General features: G+C 49.7%; 3 protein-coding genes, 1 long non-coding RNA gene and 1 other non-coding gene across 10 annotated transcripts; 4 read left to right on the plus strand and 1 right to left on the minus strand.

Moving 5' to 3' along the window:
• The first annotated feature begins 92 nt into the window (after window positions 1–92).
• On the plus strand, window positions 93–3527 carry MBD4 (methyl-CpG binding domain 4, DNA glycosylase). 3 transcript variants are annotated; one of them, XM_085516712.1, is made up of 7 exons: window positions 130–187; window positions 748–1262; window positions 1596–1670; window positions 1985–2119; window positions 2369–2518; window positions 2815–2918; window positions 3292–3527. In XM_085516712.1, the coding sequence occupies exons 2-7, from the start codon at window positions 755–757 to the stop codon at window positions 3367–3369; spliced, it is 1050 nt and encodes a 349-aa protein (XP_085372838.1). In that variant the 5' UTR covers window positions 130–187; window positions 748–754; the 3' UTR covers window positions 3370–3527. The 3 variants fall into 3 exon arrangements, with proteins under 3 accessions (XP_015730619.2, XP_085372838.1, XP_015730620.2); XM_015875134.3 differs by having other exon boundaries at window positions 130–182; XM_015875133.3 differs by having other exon boundaries at window positions 93–1262.
• A 363-nt stretch (window positions 3528–3890) lies between these two features.
• On the plus strand, window positions 3891–5609 carry RPL32 (ribosomal protein L32). The gene is made up of 4 exons (XM_015875135.2): window positions 3891–3935; window positions 4514–4614; window positions 4889–5070; window positions 5437–5609. Exons 2-4 carry the CDS (start codon window positions 4519–4521, stop codon window positions 5564–5566), a joined length of 408 nt encoding a protein of 135 aa, XP_015730621.1. The 5' UTR covers window positions 3891–3935; window positions 4514–4518; the 3' UTR covers window positions 5567–5609.
• Window positions 4308–4446, plus strand: LOC116654032 (small nucleolar RNA SNORA7). Its single transcript, XR_004308855.1, has one exon. It is a non-coding gene; the product is annotated as a small nucleolar RNA SNORA7 (small nucleolar RNA).
• Window positions 5610–5940: 331 nt separating the features above from the next.
• Window positions 5941–21429, minus strand: LOC107319865 (cullin-associated NEDD8-dissociated protein 1-like). Of its 4 annotated transcripts, none has more exons than XR_014934757.1 (15): window positions 20888–21372; window positions 18893–19036; window positions 17903–18057; window positions 17361–17484; window positions 16460–16716; window positions 15821–15926; window positions 15004–15152; window positions 13029–13321; window positions 12239–12380; window positions 9616–11124; window positions 9190–9285; window positions 8347–8516; window positions 8077–8237; window positions 7520–7627; window positions 5941–7320 (listed from the first exon to the last, which is right to left on the minus strand). XR_014934757.1 is itself a non-coding variant. In XM_015875136.3 (15 exons), exons 1-15 carry the CDS (start codon window positions 21256–21258, stop codon window positions 7093–7095), a joined length of 4017 nt encoding a protein of 1338 aa, XP_015730622.2. In that variant the 5' UTR covers window positions 21259–21429; the 3' UTR covers window positions 5941–7092. The 4 variants fall into 4 exon arrangements, 3 of the variants coding, with proteins under 3 accessions (XP_015730622.2, XP_085372796.1, XP_085372797.1); XM_015875136.3 differs by having other exon boundaries at window positions 8077–8241; window positions 20888–21429; XM_085516670.1 differs by lacking the exon at window positions 20888–21372 and adding an exon at window positions 20159–20184 and having other exon boundaries at window positions 8077–8241.
• On the plus strand, window positions 14166–16695 carry LOC146758332 (uncharacterized). The gene is made up of 2 exons (XR_014934769.1): window positions 14166–14311; window positions 15725–16695. It is a non-coding gene; the product is annotated as an uncharacterized LOC146758332 (long non-coding RNA).
• Window positions 21430–21486: the final 57 nt, after the last annotated feature.

Here is a 21486-nt window from a genome sequence, read left to right on the forward strand (position 1 = left end):
CCGCCGGGGCGGCAAGGGGCGCCCTTCGACCAGGCCGCGAGTGGCGTCACGTGACCGCGGCGTCCGGAAGCGCGCCTTAACTCGGCCGCCGCGCGCGGGAGCGGTTTCCATGGCGACGGGCGGGCGGGTGACGTCACGGCGGGAATGGAGCGGGAGCGCCGGCAGCGCGCGGCGACGGGCGGGTGAGGTCACGTGGGGGCACACGGGCGCGCGGAACGGAGCAGGGCAGCTCTCAGCCGGGACGTGCTGTGCCGTATTGTGCTGTGCCGGGCCGTGTTGTGCCGGGCCGTATTGTGCTGTGCCGTGCAGTGCTGTATTGTGCTGTGCCGGGCCGTATTGTGCTGTGCCGGGCCGTGTTGTGCCGGGCCGTATTGTGCTGTGCCGTGCAGTGCTGTATTGTGCTGTGCCGGGCCGTGCCGTGCTGTGCCGTATTGTGCTGTGCCGTGCAGTGCTGTATTGTGCTGTGCCGGGCCGTATTGTGCTGTGCCGTGCAGTGCTGTATTGTGCTGTGCCGGGCCGTGTCGTGCCGGGCCGTGCCGGGCACCGTGAGCTGCGGAGCCGCTGCAGCCCGGCGCGGTGGCTGCGGGCACGGCGGGAGCTCCGGCAGCACCGTCCGGTAGCGCCTCGCCGGGCGGTGACGGGAGGCGGCCCCCGCTCCGTGCTCTGCCCCCCGCCGTGCCGCCCGGCGCTCCCTATGGGGCGGGCAGGGGAAGGAGCCCCGCTGACATTCCTCTTCTCGGCCCGCAGTGCAGGAATGAAGCTGCGGTCCAAACGGGAGCTCACGGGGAGCTGCCGGGCGGCGGGAGGCGTCGATGGGGCCGCAGCCCTTGACGGGATCTCAGCCCCGGGCGGGACCGCAACGAGTCACGGAGACAACGCGCACCGCAAGAGGCGGAGAACGGCGCGCGGCGGGCGGGGAGCGGAGCGCGACCCGAACGAGACGGCGTGTGCGGAGCCGGCCGCGCGTGTCCCGCCGTGTCGGGCCGAGGCTGATCCGCACACCGCGCACACACGGCGCGTCCCCGGCGGGCAGCGGTCGGACCCGCCGCTGGGAGCGGCCGCCGATCGGCTGCGGGGGGAATGTACGGGGATGGGATCCGGGACTGCAGTGCGAGGAGAGGAAAACGGCGGGTGGAAAACGGGGGAAGAGACGGAGCCGGGGGATACGGGAACCCGGCATTACCGGTCTGAGACAGATGCTGACGTCTTGCAGCCTTCTGACAGCAACAGCTTCACAGCGGGGAGAATAGCACGAGGTCCAGGTGTGTCTTTGAGCAGAACGTTCTAACGGGGGTTGTCCTGAACTATCCAAGTCTGGTTTCAGATCAGGCACCTTCTACGTGTCCCATTCCTGGAGCTCTTTTGGGGGTGGTGTGTAACTCTCAGCTGTCACTGAACCTGTTTTCCAGGCTGTGCTGGAGTCCTGGTTTCTATTCATAATGTTTTTCTCAGGGCTGACAAACACATTTGAGTTGTGCGTTCCTATGTGGAATCCCTGCATTTCCACCACAGATAAAAGAGAAAACAACAAAGAGCCACAACAGCAAACTATGCTGGGTTCTCTGTGTTAACGCTGAGGTGTTATTTCTTTACAGATGAACCAGTCCCACGGACACAAGTGGATAGGAGGAAAACAAGCCCGTATTTCTCAAGCAAATACAGTAAAGAAGGTAGGATTCCTTAGAGGAATAATTGCTGTTTTGCAGGGGGAAGTAATAAGATGAGTCAAGATGAAGTCATGATGCAGGAAGCGCGTGCATGGCTGGCACATACAGGCAGCCTTCAGTGTGTGCTTACAGTGTGACATACACGTGTCCCCTGCAGCTTTGTAAAAGAAAGTGCACAAATGATGCTGCTGTGCCCTCCTGCTGCACCCACAAAGACAAACCTGCTTCAGAAGTTCTTCATTTCATTTTTCCCCCTCTAAATAGGTCACATCCATCCTTTTTTACCCTTTGTATTTCTTCATATTGACTGTGTACAGCTCTCAGCCCTCCGAGGAGGAAGGCCTTCAGAAAATGGACTCCTCCACGCTCCCCTTTTAATTTGGTCCAAGAAACACTTTTCCACGATCCATGGAAACTTCTCATTGCCACCATATTCCTCAATAAGACTTCAGGTAAATGGAGTAATACAGCTTTGTGTTGTGTCAATGTTGGGTGGTGGTAATAGGATTGATAGCAATAATATAGCCATATTGATATAATAGCTGCCAATTTTATAATGCCATTAATGAAAGAATAAATGTTTATGTTTGTGTTGATGTAAAAAATAATCATAATAATTTGTTTCTTCGGCCTTGGCAAAAACTGGGTGCAGTCAGAGCAGCCAAATAACCCGCACAGCTGATGGTGGTTTCTCTGAGCAGGTAAAATGGCCATTCCTGTGCTCTGGGAGTTCCTCAGGAAATACCCTTGCCCTGAAGTAGCCAGAACTGCAGACTGGAAAGAAATGTCAGAGCTGCTCAGACCTCTGGGCCTCTACGCGCTCAGAGCAAAAACTATCATCAAGTTCTCAGGTGAGGTTTTATGGCTGTGTTTGTGCAATGCTGTAAATCTCATTAGCAACAGAACAGCTGTTATTTCACAAACTGCTTTGTGACATCTTGGAGAGTGCTGGTGGTTTGTTTAATGGAGCTTTGGGAGATGCTGGTTTGACACGTGTGGAGCTGTTGATCAGGTTGTCTTAACTTAGGAACTTGTGGTGTCGACTTGTAGTGGTTTGATTTTAAATGGTGCCACGTGCAGCTGTGGGGCAGCGTCCTGTTGTGCTCAGGCCTGGGCCTGCAGGGTGAGGGCTGTGCATGTGTTCCAGATGAGTTCCTGAGCAAGCAGTGGAAGTACCCCATTGAGCTGCACGGGATCGGGAAGTACGGAAATGACTCCTACAGGATCTTCTGCGTTAATGAATGGAAGGAGGTGCGCAGTGCTGCCCTGAGAGGGGCCTCAGAGGGGTCTGAGAGGGGTGTGGGGGCACTGTGCTCTTTATTATCTTTCTTTTATTTTCTTTTCAACGAGTGCAATTCTCAGATGCATCTTTTGCAAGTCTGCCTTAAGTCGGGCCTGGCTGAGCCTGGCTGAGCTCACATGTGGCAGGGGGCTGCTGCTCTGATGGCACTGTGGGGGGATGAGGGCAGGTTTGTGAGCTGGGAGGGGAAGCAGGTTGTGTGCTGCTGTGTGTGTGTGTGTGTGTGTGTGCTGCTGTGTGTGTGTGTGTGCTGTTGTGTGCTGTGCTCCAGCACTGTCAGGTGCAGTGAGATGTGCCAATAAACACGAATTCCTGTTGTTGTAGGTGCAGCCCCAGGACCACAAGTTGAACATTTACCACACGTGGCTCCGGGAGAACCACGAGCAGCTGAGCGTGGACTGAGAGCAGCCACCAACGGGCCGTGCAGCCCCAGCGCCGCACTGAGCGTCGTGTGCTTAGTTTGTGCGTTGTTGTGCCGTCGGACTCAGATAATCGCTGTAATAAAGTGTTCAAATGCTGTGAATGTTTTTAATAAACGGATCTGACTGTTTGTACCATCAGTTCCTGTGAAGCCCCCGTTGTCCCGTCGCACCGCGTGCCGTCCCGCCGCTCTGGGTCCTCCTGCCCGTGCTGTGCCGCCAGGGGGCGCTGTGCCCCGGACGAAGCTTCCTGCTGGGAGCGGCGCCGGGCAGGTCCTGTCAGCTTCGTAGTGAACGCGCAGAGCGGACCGTGAAGGAAGCGCCCATCCGTTCTCCCGAGCCGCCCTCCCGCTCCCGTCCCTCGTTGCTGCTGCTCAGGGCTCAGTGTGACCCCACCGGGACCGGCCGCTCCGTCCCGCCGCTCGCTCCGTGCACACAGCGCACCGCGCTGACCTGTCGGGACCGCCCAGGTGTCCCATAAGGCCCCGCGCGCGGCGCCCCTCCCTCTCTCTGCGGGCCGTGCCGGTCGGTGCCGCCATCGCGCAGCCGGTGAGTGCGATCCGCCGCCATCCGCCGCCATCCGCCCCGGGAGGGCCCGCCCCGGGATCCCTCTGCGCTGTGCCGGGCGCGGGGCTTCCTGCGGCACGGAGCCGCGGCGGGGCGGAGAACGCCGGGCTTGGCCTCAGGCCGCGCGTCCGGCCGCGGGGAGCGGAGCGCGGCCCACAGGCGGGGCGGGGGGTGCCGGGCTGCGGCCGCGCCGGCGGGACCGGAGCTGGAGCTGGAGCTGGAGCTGGAGCTGGAGCTGGTTGGGCGCTCGGCTCGTGCCGGCCCTCGGGACGCTCCGGCTCCGCCCGCCCTGGGGCTGCTCCGCAACCGGGACGGTCCCGAGCTCGGTGTACGGGCCGGGAGCTGAGGGCGGGTCACCTCCCAGGATCGCATCTGGGGAGCGCGCGGTGCTCTGCCAGCTTCGGACACGGGAGGGAGAGCGACTGCAGGGAACACCCATTCCCTCCCTGGCTCCGGCAGTGGCCGGGGGGCGGAAGATAGCCCTGCTACAGCCCTTGTGGTACGGTGACGCGCTGCCGCTGTGCCCGATGCCTTTTCTCAGCCCGCTCCGTTTCCCGCAGCCGCCATGCCTGCCCTGCGGCCTCTCGTGAAGCCTAAAATCGTTAAGAAGAGGACCAAGAAGTTCATCCGCCATCAGTCTGATCGCTATGTCAAGATCAAGGTAAAAAGTTAAGGACGCTTCGTTATAGCAGCGCTTCTGGGGAAGTCCGGTTTATGAGTGCCCCGGGGGCTGGCAGCGAATTGGAGCATAAAGGCCGGGTATTGCAGCCATGGGCTGGGCTGTAGCAGTGCAGCCATGAGCCCCGTGGGTCGTGGTACAGCAGTGTGGCACCATGAACCTTTTTGCAGGTTGGTTTTGGCCATTCTTGGTGCGGCTGTGCTTGTATTGATGTCTGTTTGTAACTGAGTAACAAATGCTTCCCATGTTTCTACAGCGCAACTGGCGGAAACCGAGAGGTATCGATAACAGAGTTCGCAGGAGGTTCAAGGGCCAGATCCTGATGCCCAACATTGGTTATGGGAGCAACAAGAAGACAAAGCACATGCTGCCCACGGGATTCAGGAAGTTTCTGGTCCACAATGTCAAAGAGCTGGAGGTGCTCATGATGAGCAACAAGTAAGTCTCCAGGTTTATTCCTCATCCTTGCCCTGAGTTGTTGCTGCAGTTCTGCAGTCAGTGCTGTGGCTGTGTGCTGCTGTGCTGTCCATTCCATAGAGGTGCTGGGGGCAGGAGAATGCAGGTAGGATGCCTGGGACGTGTGCATCTTCATGGAACACAGGTGCTGTCCTGCTTTACTCAGCACCATGGTGCTGCTCAGGGTGGCAGTGGCAGTGCTGGAAGGTGTATGAAGAGCTCAAGGCTGTCAAACCTCTGTCAGTGGCTCTTTGTGTCTGTTAAAACTCCCATCGACAGGACGGCCTCCCTGCACTGCTGCTGCACATTGGATTGAGGTGAGCTTAAACTGTGTTCTGTTCCCTGCAGGTCGTATTGTGCAGAGATCGCTCACAACGTGTCTTCCAAGAACCGGAAGGTCATTGTGGAGAGAGCAGCTCAGCTCGCCATCAAGATCACCAATCCAAACGCCAGACTGCGCAGTGAGGAAAATGAATAAGGCTGCTATGTCTGGGGTGTGTTTAATAAAGTGTAAAAACAAACTGATCAGGATCGGCCTTTTTCTGAGGGCTTGGCACACAGCACTGTGACTCCACTTTGCACCCACAACTCGTGCTGACAGTGGGATTGCTGCAGTGCACTTAGTGCATCTCTTGCTCTTATCTGGATATTTGCTTCCTTCCAGGTATCTGTGCTTCTGGGGGCCTGGAGCCATCCCATATTTCTGAGCATGTTGCAGGGCAGGGAACTGACATGTTAGTGGAGGCTAAAGAAAGGTTGTGCAAGCAGGTTTTCCCTTGTCCTGTGGGCTCCTGGTAGTGTTAGCGATGTCATATTGCTGTGATAAGTGATGAATTCAAGAATAAACACAGCTCCGTAGGTACATTTTTTATTTTAAGTTACCACTCAAACAGGGTGGATATTCCTTAACACCGCACTATAAATATTATATCAACTGCTGTCAAAAACAAGAAATGAAATATTATTAGAACTGCATGGCTGGAAGAAGTGTTCTATGTATTCTCTAATTTGCTGTTACATTTTCTCTTAAGGCTTTTCTCCCCCTCTGCAAAGCAGTATCAGAACAAAACATCTGCTTTAGAGGTCTTCAAATGGCAGAAGGCACTGGGCTGTATATTTCAGCAGCTCTGGTTACTGAGACCCAGCTGTTATTCTGGTGCACTCAATATGAGCTTCCCTCCAAGTTTGTGCTGCTGTGTAATTGAATGACCACAATTTGGAGCAGATGGGTGCTGTGCTGGTCACTCAATACAAACACTGATCTGCCCCAAGGGGGAAAAAGAGGCCTCTGCTTAATGCAGAGAAAAGCTTAGTAAATTATTTGTATTGCACTACAGCCCCGCAGTGTCCTTTGGAAGGCAGCCTATGGAGGTACTCTGCATGAAAAAGTAGAAAAAAGGTATTGCTAAAACGCTGTGGAAATACCCAACTACCACACTGTGTTAACGCAGCCCTGCGCAGATGGAAGAACAATCCAGCTGCAGTTCGTGCAGCTTTGCTCCTTCCTCTTCCTGACAAAGGTCCTATGCTTACAGTGTACATCAGTATTAAACACGCAGCTTTTAGCCATGTTATTTAGTGAAACTATGCAAATACATTCAGGCAATTTGGAGTAAAAAGTGCATGTGCAGTGGTTAAAAAATACCCAAACTTTTAAACTATTTGTATTTCAGTAGGGAAATAACTGCAGGAAGCGGTTTCCATTTACCATGGCATCATGCTAAATTGATTGACATACCCTGTAAAAGCTTGCTGAAACTTCACATACATATCTACTCTCCTCCCTGCACAGGAGCCATGCTTTCCTTGATCTCAATATCACATTAAAATGCAGCAAGATCCCCAGTGCCCACAGGTGCCCGCAGAAGCAGCTACTGCTGGCACCCACTGACTGCCAAGCAGCTGCTGCACCAGAGCAGCTCGCTGATGGCCTCACTCAGCCCCACCTGTGACATCCGTTGGTTCGTGCATGGTGAGGCAGGCGATGGAGCGCAGGGCAGAGCCTTAGCTCATGTCCATTGATTCTGAAGTGGGCAGAGAAGCAGCGTCTTTCTGGATGCTTTCAAAAAGCGATGCCATTTCAGGGCTGGATCTGATTTGAGAAGAGAATTCAGCCATGGCCGGACTCTTCTCCACTTCAGGGATGGTCAGGAGAGCAGCTACTGTTCTCATTGCTGATCGCTTCAATTCATCCTGCTTTTCAAACTCCTGTTTCACTGAACCAGCTTTTACCTAAAAATCCAAAGCAGAATCTTCAGTTGGGATTAAGAAAAGATGATGCTGGCCCAACAGCGACCACATCAGCAGACACAGGAGTGATCAGATCATTTCTAATCAGAGGAACTTGGGGAGCAGGTTGCTCAGAAGTAGTAACAGGGCTGAGGGCACAGGTGGCAGAACACACCCCCAGCACGTCCCACTCTGATCTCACCTTTGTGGAGCAGGTTGCCCGGAGCGGTTCAATTAGTCGCTCCAGCCTCTGCAGAACTGCATTAGGACAAAGTGTAGACAGCCGAGCCAGTATGATGAAAGTCAGCATCTACACAAAGGAGGAAAGAGAAAATGTGCTGCTTTGCTACACCCTTCAGATCCCTGGCTCCAGCATGGATCCTGTCTGCAGAAAGCTGTGTGCTCATCATAGTACCTGTACCACAGTGGTTTTCTTTGCACTTCTGTAAGGGGTTTTATTAAGAGTCTTAACTAGAAATGCACCTGCTAGCAGCCAACGTACAACAGGTGCCCAGCTGGACTCAGGTCCCAGGTGTCCTGCTCCCAGGTGTCTGTGGGTGCTCAGCTTTTGAGAGAAAGGTCACGTTCACCCCAACAATTGTGCCACTGCTGTACTCCTCTAAGTGGAGGTAGATTGAACAGAATGAAAAGGAACTAGTGCTCCTACTAAGCTATGAGATGTACCCTGGCTCCCTCAGAGCTGAATAACAACTGTTATTTCTCTTGTCCTACAGCAGTTTTGGCAAAGCACCCGCCCACCTGAATATCATAGTGATCCTTCAGTCCATCCTCCACGTGGTTCAGGTACTCATAGATATCCAGTCGGTCGAGACAGCTTTCCAGCAGTGTGTACATGCATTCAAAAGCAGCTTTCCTCACATCAAGGCCATCATCCACAGTGTGTTTGAATGGCCCCATTTCTACCTTAAACAAGAGGAAAAACAGCTGTAACCTCCCAGCAGACAGCGTGACAGCCTCACACACTCGGAGCTGCTGCCGTATCGCACACAGGACAAACTAATGACATACCTCTCGGATGAGTTCTCTTCTGACCTTTGTTTCATTATATAAGCTGGGGAGAACTGCATTTAGCAAGTCCCGGATTAAAGAAGGCTTGTTGTGAGCAGCAGAATTAAACATGGCTAAAGCCACACGTCGAACATTCAGGTCTGAATCCTGAAGGGTTTTTAAGAAGCTCCCTGTGGGTTGAAAACACACCAGGCAGTGTTTTACAAGTCCACCACAAAGCAATTGTAACTGACGTAAGAACACTACAGTGTATTTTTGATGTAACTTGGATATAGTTAATGGCAAAATAACTCCAGGGGCATGGTCTAACAAACATTAGAGATGCTAAATAGAAGAACTGTGACATTTTGCATTTGCAGGCATAAACAACAGGATTCTAGCTACCACAGACCCTCCCTTAAAGTCACATCAGCTGGTTCAGTATTCAAGGATGTTCTTTTTCCTTGTTCAGATCTACTTTGCTTCAGTAAGACTCCTCTGTAACAGAAGGCCTACTTCCATACAACAGATCCGAGATAGAGGCTCCCTAAAAGGTATAAGGCCATTTTAATTTAGCTTGTGTTTCACAAGATCCTGTCTGCATAGCACTTGAATCCTAAGTATGAAAGAGGGAGTTTATGCTTCCTACAAGTCTCTATCACCAATGGAATATGCCCAAGAGCAGAGTATCACATTTAGCAAGCACCCAGTGTGACAGTGCTCCTCCTGAGGAGTCAAAAGGAGAGAAACACAGCAGAAAAATAATTGGATTAGATGAGGTTCACACAGGTGTGAAAAACCCCTGAGCTGTTACTGAAAGCCAGCAGCTGTTCCTGGCTCACCCTGTGACTTTTACTAGCTTACCTATGCAGCCTTTCAGGAGAGCATCAATAGGTAGAGGATGGTCTGCAATTGTGAATTTGACTGCAGTCACCACTGTACTGCGGGCGTGTGGAGAGCCTATGACAAAGATGGGAAGAAGAAAACAGTGACAGATCAAGAGACAAAATCATCACTTTGACTTTGTAGCATCTATTCAGCTTTCAGTTCCGGCAGACATACACTGAAGAGCAGACTCAGGATTTGACTGAACAACCTCTCCCAGCACAATGTTTGTGTTCAGCCCACGCAATGCAGTACTCCTTTGAACCCCTCACAGAGATCCCTTGTCTCTCCTTCTCACCTCCCCAGACTGCCTTCCTCCCTGTGGTACCCACTAGTGGTTTACAAGTGGACCTTCCAGCAAAACAAAGCATGGCTCCATCTCAGCGCTGCGTTTCATATCGTTACCTGATGACAGCTGCTTTTTCAGCCGAGGCAGCAGCTCAGAGGGATTCACCAGAGTCAGCTTCCCCAAGCACTCAGCCACCACATTGCGCGTCCCTTCTTCTGAGCACTCACAGTGTTTAAAAAGCAGAGCCCAAATATCCTCCACGTAAGGCTTGAGGCTGTCAGCTGGGGAAGAGCTGATGACTTCTTTTAAGGAGTGCAGTAGGAGGTACTGTCTCTTGGGCTGGCTTTCAATCTCTTTCAGCATGAAGGGAAGGTACTCCTTAAGATTTCCAACGCTGATGTTCCCCAATGCATATGAAGCAGCTGATTTCACCTCTTCACTGGGGGAAGCGAATGCTTCCAGGATGACAGTTTTGAGTTCCTTCTGAGCACTCACAAGGTTTGTGGTGCGCCCCATCTCTGCCAGCGAAAGGAAGGCCAGAACCTTTACAGCAGAGCCGCATTTGGGGCTTTTTACATCCTGGATAAACTGGTTCACTGTCCCAGGGGCTTCTTTGGGGCAGGCTGAGGAAAGGGCAGCCACGCACTTTGCAGCAGAGTAATACGCCTGTTTGTGTAACACTGCTGATGCCCCAGATGCACCTGAGGAGTAAACAGGTGCGGTCAGCTGCTTCATCAGCTCTGAGTAGCCCACAGTGGCTGCCTTTATCAGAACCAGAGCCTGGAAGAAGTCAATGATAGCGTTCAGAGCCCCTCCTTGAAGCAAAGGTGAGTGGACAAGCTGAAAGATTTCAGCAAGAACTGAACCGGTGATCTTAGAGATGCAGGACGGATAAACCTTAGCTAAAGTGGTAAGGAAGGTGATGGCCACCTGGGAAACGTGCATGTCATTCTCACTGATTAAAGCAGGGAGCTCTGTAAGAACAGACTCTATCATGGCAGGCTTAAGGCTGTCACTGTAGTTCTTCACCAGAATATCTAGAGCAGCCAGAGTGCTCAGTTTCAAGGCACGTTGATTCTTTCTCAAGAAGGAAGCTAGAATGGGGAAACCTTCCCCTAGGATAGGTCGTAAGTCTATTTTAAGTGGAGAACTGGCAATGAATGTTAATGCTTTAACTGCTGTCAATCGGGTGATTTCATTTCTGAGCCTCTCCAGAAATATCTTCAATGTTAGCTGCAGATCAGTGCTTAAATGGTCTCCCAGACTGTAAATGATTTGTCCCATACATGAGATAGCACGCTCTTTTACCTCCTGGTCAATGTCAGCTGCCTTCAATCGTTTCAGAGTACTGGGAAAAAGGTCCTTCACGTACAGCTTGGCATCAAAAGTGCAAGGTTTGTCCAAAGGCCTCATAACCTTCACAAGCTGCTGTGCGACCAGCAGAGCTTCTGAAGTGATCTTATAGAAGGGGTCTCCTATACAGGCCACAACAGGAGGTAACAGGCTTTTGATATGAGGATGAAATGCCTCTGGCTGGTGGTTGCAAAGAAGGACATGAAGAAAGGACAGCGCATCAATTCTCATGTTGGAGGAGTTGGATTTATCAGCCAAGGAGAAAACAATACCTGTGCAGAAGAGACAAGAATGAGTGCTGTCTTATTTCAGCTGGTGATCTTTATTGGGGAAAAAAAGCCACCAAAGCCACCCTCAGAAAATGGGCACAATCTGAATCTGTTTCCTTTCCTCTCCCTACTCAAAATATATTCACTATACTAAAGAACTATTATCTTGGCAGTCTTTCTGCTTTCAGGGAAGAAGCAATTCAGACACAGTCGTGGACAGCTGGCTACAAAAACTTCTTAAAATTTAATAAGAAAAATAACCTGGGCTGAGATAAGGAGGGACTGTTATCAAAATACAAATAAGACTGATAGTGTTAAGATTAGGCTCAGCAGGCACACCACGCAGCTGTAATGTCCCCTTCTGAGTTTTTCCTTTATTCTTTTGTGGGAAGTCTTATGGCTTCTGTGATTATTGCCAGCAACATAACTGTGAATCATTAATAGACTGACTTCCTGCCTAGATGTCACATGCTTCCAAACCCATTTTCTGACTTAAACAGAAACACAGCACTGTTTGCTATCTCTGAAGCTGTGCTTGGCTTTCTATTTACAAGCTTTTGCAACCCACTGATTCCTAAGAAAGACATACGTGGATTGGGCACAGGAACAAGCACAAGAGACATTTTATATATTTACTACATAGTCTCTCCAAAAGCCAAAGCAGACCCTCAGTACTACAAGACTTTCAGCAGTCTGGGATACTTCATGAACTTACAGGCAAGGAAAGCTCTGTGAAAAACATGAAGGAGCACATAAATTTATTGGTAAATGTGAATATATTCATTAATACCACTATGTTTTATAAAAGAAAAAGTCACTTGTTACTGATCTCAGCAGGCTTAGCTAATTCTAGCTACTTTTCAAAGGAAGCTAGAACATGTCCTCCTAAAGACAGCTCCTCCAGGGACTGTGGGAATGAAGCTGGTATTCTTATCCTGGCTGTCAGTGGGAGACAGAACCAATGACTAATCTGAGAACTGCTTAATGCATCAACGTGGAAAAGAACTTGACATTTATGCCTTGAAGCTGAAGAAAGACAATACACAGGAGTAAAACTTGAACACGTGTTGTTATATCAACTAACAGAGCCAACCCACAGACTGTGGACAAGCTTTACCAGGCACTAGTGCAGGGATGTGCTCTGCCAGGCAACCGGGAAGAACATTGGCCAGCTCTGTCAGGAGGCTGAAACAACCCTGTCTGGACTTGATGCTCTTGTCCTTGAGCTGCTTGTGCAAGGCCTTGACAATGTTGGGAACCTGCAATGTGAAAAAACAAACCAGAAAGAAACACATCAGTCACCCCAGCTTCCAGGGCACAGAGCTATGTTACCAAAGCAGCTTGTTCAGCTGAGCCAGAGCACTAACAAGCACTGCAAGAAAACTCAGGATTCAGCAATCAACAGTGGAATTGTTCATTAGAGAACAAGACTAGAAAAAGATTACAAGACAGTACACATGAAGAAAAGAATACACTAACTGATGAGCTGGAGGGAACTTTATTCTTCCATATTCTAAAAACAGAATCCCTAGCGAACTTTTCTGATGTTGGTGTTACCTCCTAACACAGAAGCTTTAAGAAATGCAACAGAATCATTTTAGCCAAAGGCCAGTGTGTCTTGTACAGCCTAAAAACAAGTCAGAGGCTGACCAAGGGGGACAACTGCATACAACTGAGTGCTCTTGCTCTGCCTCAGCTCTCGCTCCTAGGAACAGTAAAAAGGATGAACTGAAAAGAAAGGGTGACCTGTTAATCCTTGGGATCTGATATCCTCTGGTGTCTGCCCAAGGGCTCCTTCAGCTAGCTCTGTTCTCAAGCTTGACTATTAGGCACATTCATCACTGGCACACTATCTACTTCTCTTTATTGCTTTCTGCCATCATCCAGCGCACCATCTCCTCACACACCTGGTTCTGAAGCATTGTCAGGGAAACATCATCTTTGCTGGAGTCATCTGAAGTGTGCAGCCAGCTCTGGATGGGCAGTGTTTGCTTCAGCAAGGAGATATATGCACTAAAGATGTCAGCTTTAACATTCTCCTCTCTCTCCTTAAATCTGCTTATCAAAACTGGAGAAAGGGTTTTGTAGAAGTCGTGAAGGAGATCATGTCTGCTGCTGACAATGGCCTCCAGGCACTTTGCTGCAGCCCTGCGGACTTTCCAACTGATATCATCATCATCACTGTATTCATCATCACTTTCTGGAAGGAAGACAAGGGAAAACAAGGTGCACTGTCAGGTACAAATCAGAAGTAGACGATCAACTGATGCCTCAGAGTTTCCCTCTCTGGCTGACTAAACAAACAGGTGCCAGTAACTCACACATATGTGGGAACACGAAATTATCCAGAATAGCCTGTCCCTACAGATGTCACCAGAGACAACAGTGTGACTCAGGGCTGCTCTGTGCTGATGTGAGTTCAGATTCTTCTGTTTCAAATCAGAGCTGACAGAACAAACCTTAATATTACTCCACTTACCGGGGAAGCCACGTCAGCTTATGCAGCAAGGTTTTTGTTTTGAAGAAAGAATGAGGCTCTCTGATTTTAAAGGCAGAAATATGTAAATATTTGACTTAGCAATCCCTGAATAGCACAAAATAGCAAACAATTTACAATGCTACTGGCAGAACAACTAACATACTCTCCAGGAAGCCTGCTGAGATCTCATTCTGATTAGCATGAAAGTAAACAAACATGCCCTCCTTTCAGGGAACCTGTTCTAGCTTTGCTCTTTGCTGCCACACTTCATGCAGCTATAAATAGAGACATTACAAAATGCTTTCTATAGCTAAAAGGCTTTAAACATACACCTGCTATCTGACCAAGGCTCAATATGCACCTCAAGCTAAACAGATTCAAAAAGCAAACAGAAGATGCCTCTTAAGACAGTATCAGATTGCTTTCATTGGTGACTGAGATGTTTCTAACGGTGGCACTTTCAAGGCTTCAGGACTGTAGCATTGCTTCTTCCTGCTACAAAGCAGTAAAAAATAGCTACCTTATAACAATGGTGTGGCTACAACATCTGTGGGCTGAGTTAGGTTGAACTGAAACCCTGATACTGAAATGGCAGCTTTTCATTCGGAGCAGCAGTTCATAGAATCACAGAATTATAGGGGCTGGAAGAAACCTCCAGAGATCATTTAGTCCAAAAATAATTCTGTGCAGCACCCCAGCAGATGCAGTACGGTAAGTAAGGTAACTGCAGTTTTTAGAACTCCTCATAACATCTTTCTTTTCAACAAACATCATTTTGTTAGGATCCCAGTAAGGAGATGTCTAACTTACATATGTTTGAATCTACTAGAGCTAAATTATCAGGAGAAACAGGAATCTGGGTTACAGCTGATTTAAATGCTTAGTATCACCGGTGGAAGCTCAGACTTCAGAAAGCTCAAAAATGACACCTCCCCTCAACTAACAACCCACACACATCAGATGAGCTGCTGGGAGCCAGAGTCTGAGGTCTGCCTGGCAGGCTGCAAGTAGCACTGGCACTTCTGAGAGCTCAAGGAAGTGCTTCCAACAGTCAAGATGTCAGAGCTATTGCTCCTCAGGATTTCCAAGCGTCATGCTTGGCTGCTCGCTATACATACTCTAAGACATTACTACTAAGTCAGCAGGGACATGAAAGGCAATGCTTCCTCCACCTAGCTCTCTGATAGCTCAGAGTACTAGATTCAGTGTTCTCTCTGTTGCCTAAAGCAGGCAGAGATCTCAGGTACTTGTTATTACCATTGCTAAATTAAAATAACTAATTCAAGAGCACTGACTGTCTTGAGACAGATCTGAAAAGTAACAACCCAGAGGGTGAGAGAGCAGGGAGGGGAGAAACATAAACCAGTGTTCTGCTGAGCACAGTCATCCTCACAAGCACGCACCTTGCTCTTCATCCTCCCCATTTTCAGTTTCCATCCTTTCTTCCTCTTCTTCCTCCTCATTGTCATAGTTGTAGTTGGGGTCAAAGGTGATGTACTTCAAACATAGACTCATCACATTTGGGATGTGAGGGTCAATTTCTTTTTGGCACCTATCATGACAAACAAAAATTCTAAGAGTTAAAAGTTAATAAAATGAATAATAATTTTAAATATTCAACTAACACAATCCATCCAAAAAGGATCCCAAAATGCTTCCCAGACCATTTAAGCATTTTGCTAATACAATAATCCTTCTCCTACTGTGCACTAAGCAATGCCATATCCTCCTGGGGAAGATGCACTGGTTTCTATAAGGGAGAAAATAAAACAAAACCCAAAAATCCTAGCTGTGAGCACCTGTTTCGGTCTGCTCTCCATGGGAGAAAAACTCAGCAGCTTTGCAGGGCTGCTTCCCCAAGGCAAGCCCTGAACTTCTGACCAAACATCAGGAAAGCTGCAGCACAGCAGCTCCTCTATATGACCCCACTTTCTTGCCTCCCACTCCCTCCAAGCACCAGGAACCCTCTTCTTGAGGTATCCTCCAAAGACAAGAAAAACTCCTAGTTCTGCAAAACCAATGCAGAAAATAAACTCTTATATGTTAAAATAAAACATCTCATAAATCATGCCCAAATCTGCATCTGAAGAAGAAATGTTATTTGTGAGTTATCTTTCCCAACAGGAATGCGTGTAGGAAGATACTCAACCCAGGACACCGTAAATATTTACACCAGAAGGACATCAATGCAAAGGATAGCAGTTGTTCACGGGCACACACCTTCTCACAAAAGACTCGAATGCCTGAAAGCAGTACTCTCTCAACTCATCATCATCCACATTACAGTACCGAACAATCAGAGGAATTATCTTCTCCAGATGTTCTCCTGGAAAAGACAAAGTAAGCAGTGGTAAACAATCTCAGCTGCCTGCTACTTCCTTCATGTGCCTGGCACAGCATTACGCACTGAGATCCCTTAGGCAAGGACCCAGCTGCCCACCAACAAGCAGCACTGTGGGATTTTCACTAGATGACTCTGGCACTTTGGTCATAGAAAGAGCTATGCGTACAAGTCTTACAGGACTGAACGTCAGTTCTGGCAGATCTTTCAAACATGCTCTCCTACATTTCTCCTCTTATTTAAAATGAGGTGAATCTGTTGCCATCGTTCACAGAGGCACAGGGGACTAGGGTAGTGATGAACATCTGAAGATGAAATGCGCTACAGAACAGCAGCCAGAGAGTTCATTTGGTGTCTCCTCCCAAGTGTAGATCAATGCCAAATCAGGACCACAGAGAGAATCCCAAAGCACAACCCACTAACACATCAAGAACAGACCAAATGAACTTATTTTACCACTGAGAGCTGTTTTAAAATGCATGCCTGTTTCCAGCATCATTTCAAACCACTTGTCCTACCTATGCGGTGCCCAGCCTGCCTACTGATGCCAGCAATACACTGAATGTATGTCCTGGTAGTTGAGGTAGACTCATTCTTCTTCAGCTCAGCAATAAGATGCTCTGTGAGCTCTGAGAAGATGTTCCCACTGCAAGTCAGGACGAGATGACCCAAAGCAATGATGGCTCTTTTACGTACTGCCAACCTGGGGCTTGTTAGCTGAGGAAGGAGACAGTTCAGGATGGAAGAATGGAAAGAGTAGAGTGTTCCCCCCAGCCTGCAACCAACAGAATAAACAGAATTTGAAAGTCAGCATTGCTGTCAGAGGAAAAGCTCCTGTGCCAGCAAAAAAATGTACAAACTCTTCAGCCATGAAGGGGAAGGGAGAGCAAATGGGTGGTTTTGGAATCCTGGGTTTGAACGCTGGCTTGCACTACACAACATAAGGAGAGGTTTTTTGTCTTCATTATGCAGTAATTTGATTTGATTGTGTCCTTCTAGATGACCTGGGGTTTCGTCAATAATTTCCTGCATGCAGCTGACATATGACACTGTCACTCTGACTTATGTAACAAGAGAAAGAGGCAGCCAGGAAAAAAAATGCATGTGCAATCAGATCAGAGGGCTAAAATAAACTTCCCTGCTTTGCTCTCCCTTGCCTTTATTTATTTATTTTAAACAGAGCCTCTGTGGGATCCATCACTACTGTTACCGCTATTACCCAGCACAGAAGGGCTCAGCGTGCAGCCCGTCACCCCTGCTGGGCAATCTGCTCTGCTGAGATATCCCCCAATGGCAGCCAACCCAAATCCTTCAGTTTTAAGCCCACATAGTAAGATTAGGGAAATGCAGAAATCAAAAGCAAACACACACAGCGCAGCCCCTTGCTGTACCCAGATGCCAAAGGAAATCCTTTGTTACCTGCTCAACATATCTGACAGGATGTCAAGAGCCTCCAGCTGCACAGATACATCCTCCTGCTTGCCAATAGCTCCTGTCAGCTGGGCTGTGATCTTTTTGCATACATTTGCTGTCATTGTGGAACCTGCAAGACAGAGATCTTCCCTATCACTTAAAAGGAGGTCTCAATCCTACATTAAAAATAAGAATTCACCACAGGAAGAGATGAGAAGAGCGACAGTCAGTCAGCTTTTGTTTGAGATGAAGGACAGACATCACCAGCAGCAAGGTGCATCCAGCTGCAGGAGCGGATTTCCCTAAGAACTCAGATACAGTTTCAGGTATAAGTATCCTCCCATTAACCAGCTCAAGAGATTTCATGTAATCTCATCTCCACCCATAGCAGTATTTCAGCTTGAACCATCTTTCCTCCTCCCTTCATTTCTTGTCCCCCAGCTGGTGAATATTTATACTGTTCAGACTCTAACCAACCCATTTTCTTGCTTCCCAAAGGCTATGATTCCCTTCTGCCTCAATCTATCAGACAGGGACAAACATTTTACCTGTAGAAGCTGGCGGCAACTCAGAGATAACTGTTTTCAGTCCAATGCTGGAGATGTCCCGCAGCTGTTCCTTGTCTGACAACATGTTTGTGCATAGTGTATCCACAATGGTTTCCACCTGGTACTCCTTCACTTTGCCAACCAGTGGGCCCAGACTGCAGAAGGAGAACCAAATAAGAATGAACACAAAGAGGACTGCTTTCCCAAGTCATGTTTTGAAACAAAATCATCCGTAAGAAACTGACTTCCTAGAACAAATGCCAAATGATTTTTATACGCTATTAACTATCTATTGTCCTCTGCCACGTGTGTGAGAGCCTCCTCTTGAGCCAAGTCTCAGAACTGCTATGAGAAGTCTGCTCTCTTCACTCCGCACTTTTTATTGTTATTACTAATATTATTATTACCATTATCAAAACTTTTTAAAACCTACGTTTACTGCTTGTGTGTTTGTATTTAAAATTGTGCAAGATGTGTTTGACAGCATTTGTTTGCAATTATTTATTTTAATTCGCACCCATTACAAGCTAAATAGTTTAAAAACATAAAGCAGTAATTGTATATCAGCAATATACATGTCATCAGCTTAATACCATATGTAACAGTGACAAGGCCACTGGGAAATTCTGCACCAGATTTCAAGCCTTTCTAAAGGAGAAGAGCTTGATGTCCCAGAACTTTAAACTGAGCTTCTCTCTAAAGAACTGAAATCTCAGGCATTCTGCCTCACAGCTTGGTAAGAACTCAGTTACTTCTGAAATCACCTACTGCTTGAACAAAGGCATCTGCATGCTCACCCTGCCTGGATGAGGGTGAGGGTTCCCAACAGGAAAAGAAACTCGTGTGCAGCAGGTGAGGGAAAGCTCCCAGGAGGGGAGGCTGGAGCAGGGTGCCAATGCAGCAGAAGCAGCCTCCATTGCAACACCCAGTGGAGTCTGTGACCACTTTGTTATTGCCAACAAACACGGTAATTTCTGACACGGCTCTTACCATTTGACAGCGAGGTTCTGTACCTCCCCATTTTTGTCTTCCAGCAATTTCAAAAGCATCTTCACGACTTTCTTCTCACTGTCTTCATCCAGTTTTATAGAATCTTTTTGTAGTTCCATCATCAGGTCATTGGTGGCCATAAATCTGAAAGAAATGTAGCAGTGGTGGACTGGCTGATACACAGACACAAATGCATCTCCTTCTCTTGACAATCACTCTTTGTACAAAAACAGATTTTCAAAGTAACGTACAATACTTTACACTCTAATGAAAAAGACGGTACATAGAACTGATACTTTTTGGCAAGAAGAAAACTTAGAGCAAGGCAGCTGGTGAAAAGGCTTTGGCTAAAAAGTCTACGAAAACAAGAAATAGAGATTCTCTTCTAAACATACTTGACAGGGATGGGTTATGCTACAACTGAAACAGGCACTGTGGGACCTGTTGTGCATTTTCTCTCAGTGCCCAAATGAGCACGGCTGAGTACGGTAGAAAAAACAGGAGTGGTTTTTCACCAACTGTCAGACTTAGGAAACCAAGCATGGGGTGTGAGAATGCAGCTGGCTGTGTTCCTTCTGACATCGCTGGCAATGACAGCACAGTCCCACACACTGAGAAAGTCTATCAAGCTCAAAAATGGAAAATCAAGTCATGGCTCCATACCAGACCTTTAAACTTCTTCTGTACCTTAAAAAAGTTCCTTTATACCTTATAAAAAGATCTCTACCATAAAAATTCCCCACTTATATTTAGAGCTGCACTGCTCAGCTCAACCTCCCTCCTTCTCACACCCTCCTGCTCCCTGGGGCTGGTACAGGTCCTGGCAGCTGTGTTGGCTGTAACCTGCCCTGTTTCCTCGCTCACACCTCTCGCAGAGCTTTTTTTTCTGTTCTAAAGAAAAGTACAGACATCTACTGCTGCTCTCACACTGCCAGCCCTGAGTGTTCCACATCCTCTTTCTGATGCTACAGTATCCCTTTATTAAGGAACACTCCTCTGCTCTTTATTCCATATCCACCACCAATCAAATTCATTCGCATTTTATTTACAACCTAAGACAGTATATGGCACAACATTTCTCTCCCATGAGCAAAACCAAGCAAGTACTTCTCATCCCAGCTTAGGAGAAAAACAACACCTCTGACTTTTAGCCAGTGTAATTTCCTACAGGCACAACGTCAAAACGCACAATGAGAAATTCTGTAACCCTGTTCTCCTAAGGGCAGAAAATGTACAGGAGCCCGAGGCTCTCAGCAATGCACGTACAGATACCACATCTTAACTGCTGTAATGTGCTCCTCGGACAGGGACGGGTGTCCGAAAGGAGCCGAGGAGGAGCTCCCCCCTCATCGGACGACACCTCCATGTTAAATCCGGCTCTGCTGTAAGTCATTCAGCATTAAGGAAGAAATGCCCCTCCGGGGTTCGGGGCTGTCTCCCACACGCGAACCTTCCCCGGGGCGGCACGAGGGCAGCGGCGGCATCAGGCTGACCAGAAACACACGCAAAACCCAAAACTCAGAACCGCGGCACTTCTGATCCGGAGGGGCCCCGAGCTGCACCAGCGCTGCCTGCACAGCACGAGCATGACCAAGTATGGCCACCGGCCGGCGGGATGAGCGGAGCACGGGGCTGGGGCTGGGGCTGGGGCTGCTGCTGCTGCTGCTGCTGCGGGCTGCATGAGGCGGGTAACGGGCAGGGCGGCACCTCTGGGCTGCCGGTAACAGCTGTCACAGGTGTCGGCCGTAACGGACCGAACGCACCCGCCGCACAGCCGGGGCGCCGAGCCGCCCGTCCCGCACCTACGGAGTTCTTTCTTTCTCTACTGACATCCAGAATGAGACAAAGCGGCCCCTCTCGCCCTACCCCCCCAGTCCCGCGGTCCCGCAGCACGTCTGACAGCTCCCCGCGTGCGGCCATAGCCCGGCGTCGGGCCACGGCTACCGGGCGGCGGGGACGGCCCGCCCAGGGGAAACCAGGAGCTCCGTCCCGCACCTGAAGTCCTTGTCGGTGGAGGTCATCTTCTCCAGCAGGCTGGAGATGTGGTACGACACGCTGGCCATAGCGGCGGGGCGGCACGGCGCCGGGCGCCCGCAGGAAGATGGCGGAGGGCGGCGGGGCCGCGCAGTCCCCGCGGGGCCGCCCCCACGGCGGCGGGACGGGCTGCGGGGCAGCCGCCTGGACGGGACGCAGCCGGAGCCGGGCGGCGGCGTCGGGCCTCGGGCGGCCCCTGCCGGCGGAGCGAGGCGGCGGCGGACAGAGCGAAGGCAGCTACCGGAGAATCGCACCGAGCGGCGGCTGACAGCGACCGCCGGACACGAGAACTGCCGCACCGCGAGGAACGGAGCGGAACGGAGAGAGAGCATCAGCACGGGACAACGGAGAGAGCATCAGCACGGGACAACGGAGAGCATCAGCACGGGACAGAGGAGAACATCAGCACGGGACAACGGAGAGCATCAGCACGGGACAACGGAGAGAGCATCAGCACGGGACAACGGAGAGAGCATCAGCACGGGACAACGGAGAGCATCTGCACGGGACAGCGCCGCCTTCCCCCATCCTGCGCACGGCGCCGGCCGGAACTGGGTGCG

The sequence above is a fragment of the Coturnix japonica genome, chromosome 15 (genome assembly GCF_054131305.1).
Source record: "Coturnix japonica strain WE chromosome 15, WE-NBRP24, whole genome shotgun sequence".
Taxonomy (NCBI): domain Eukaryota; kingdom Metazoa; phylum Chordata; class Aves; order Galliformes; family Phasianidae; genus Coturnix; species Coturnix japonica.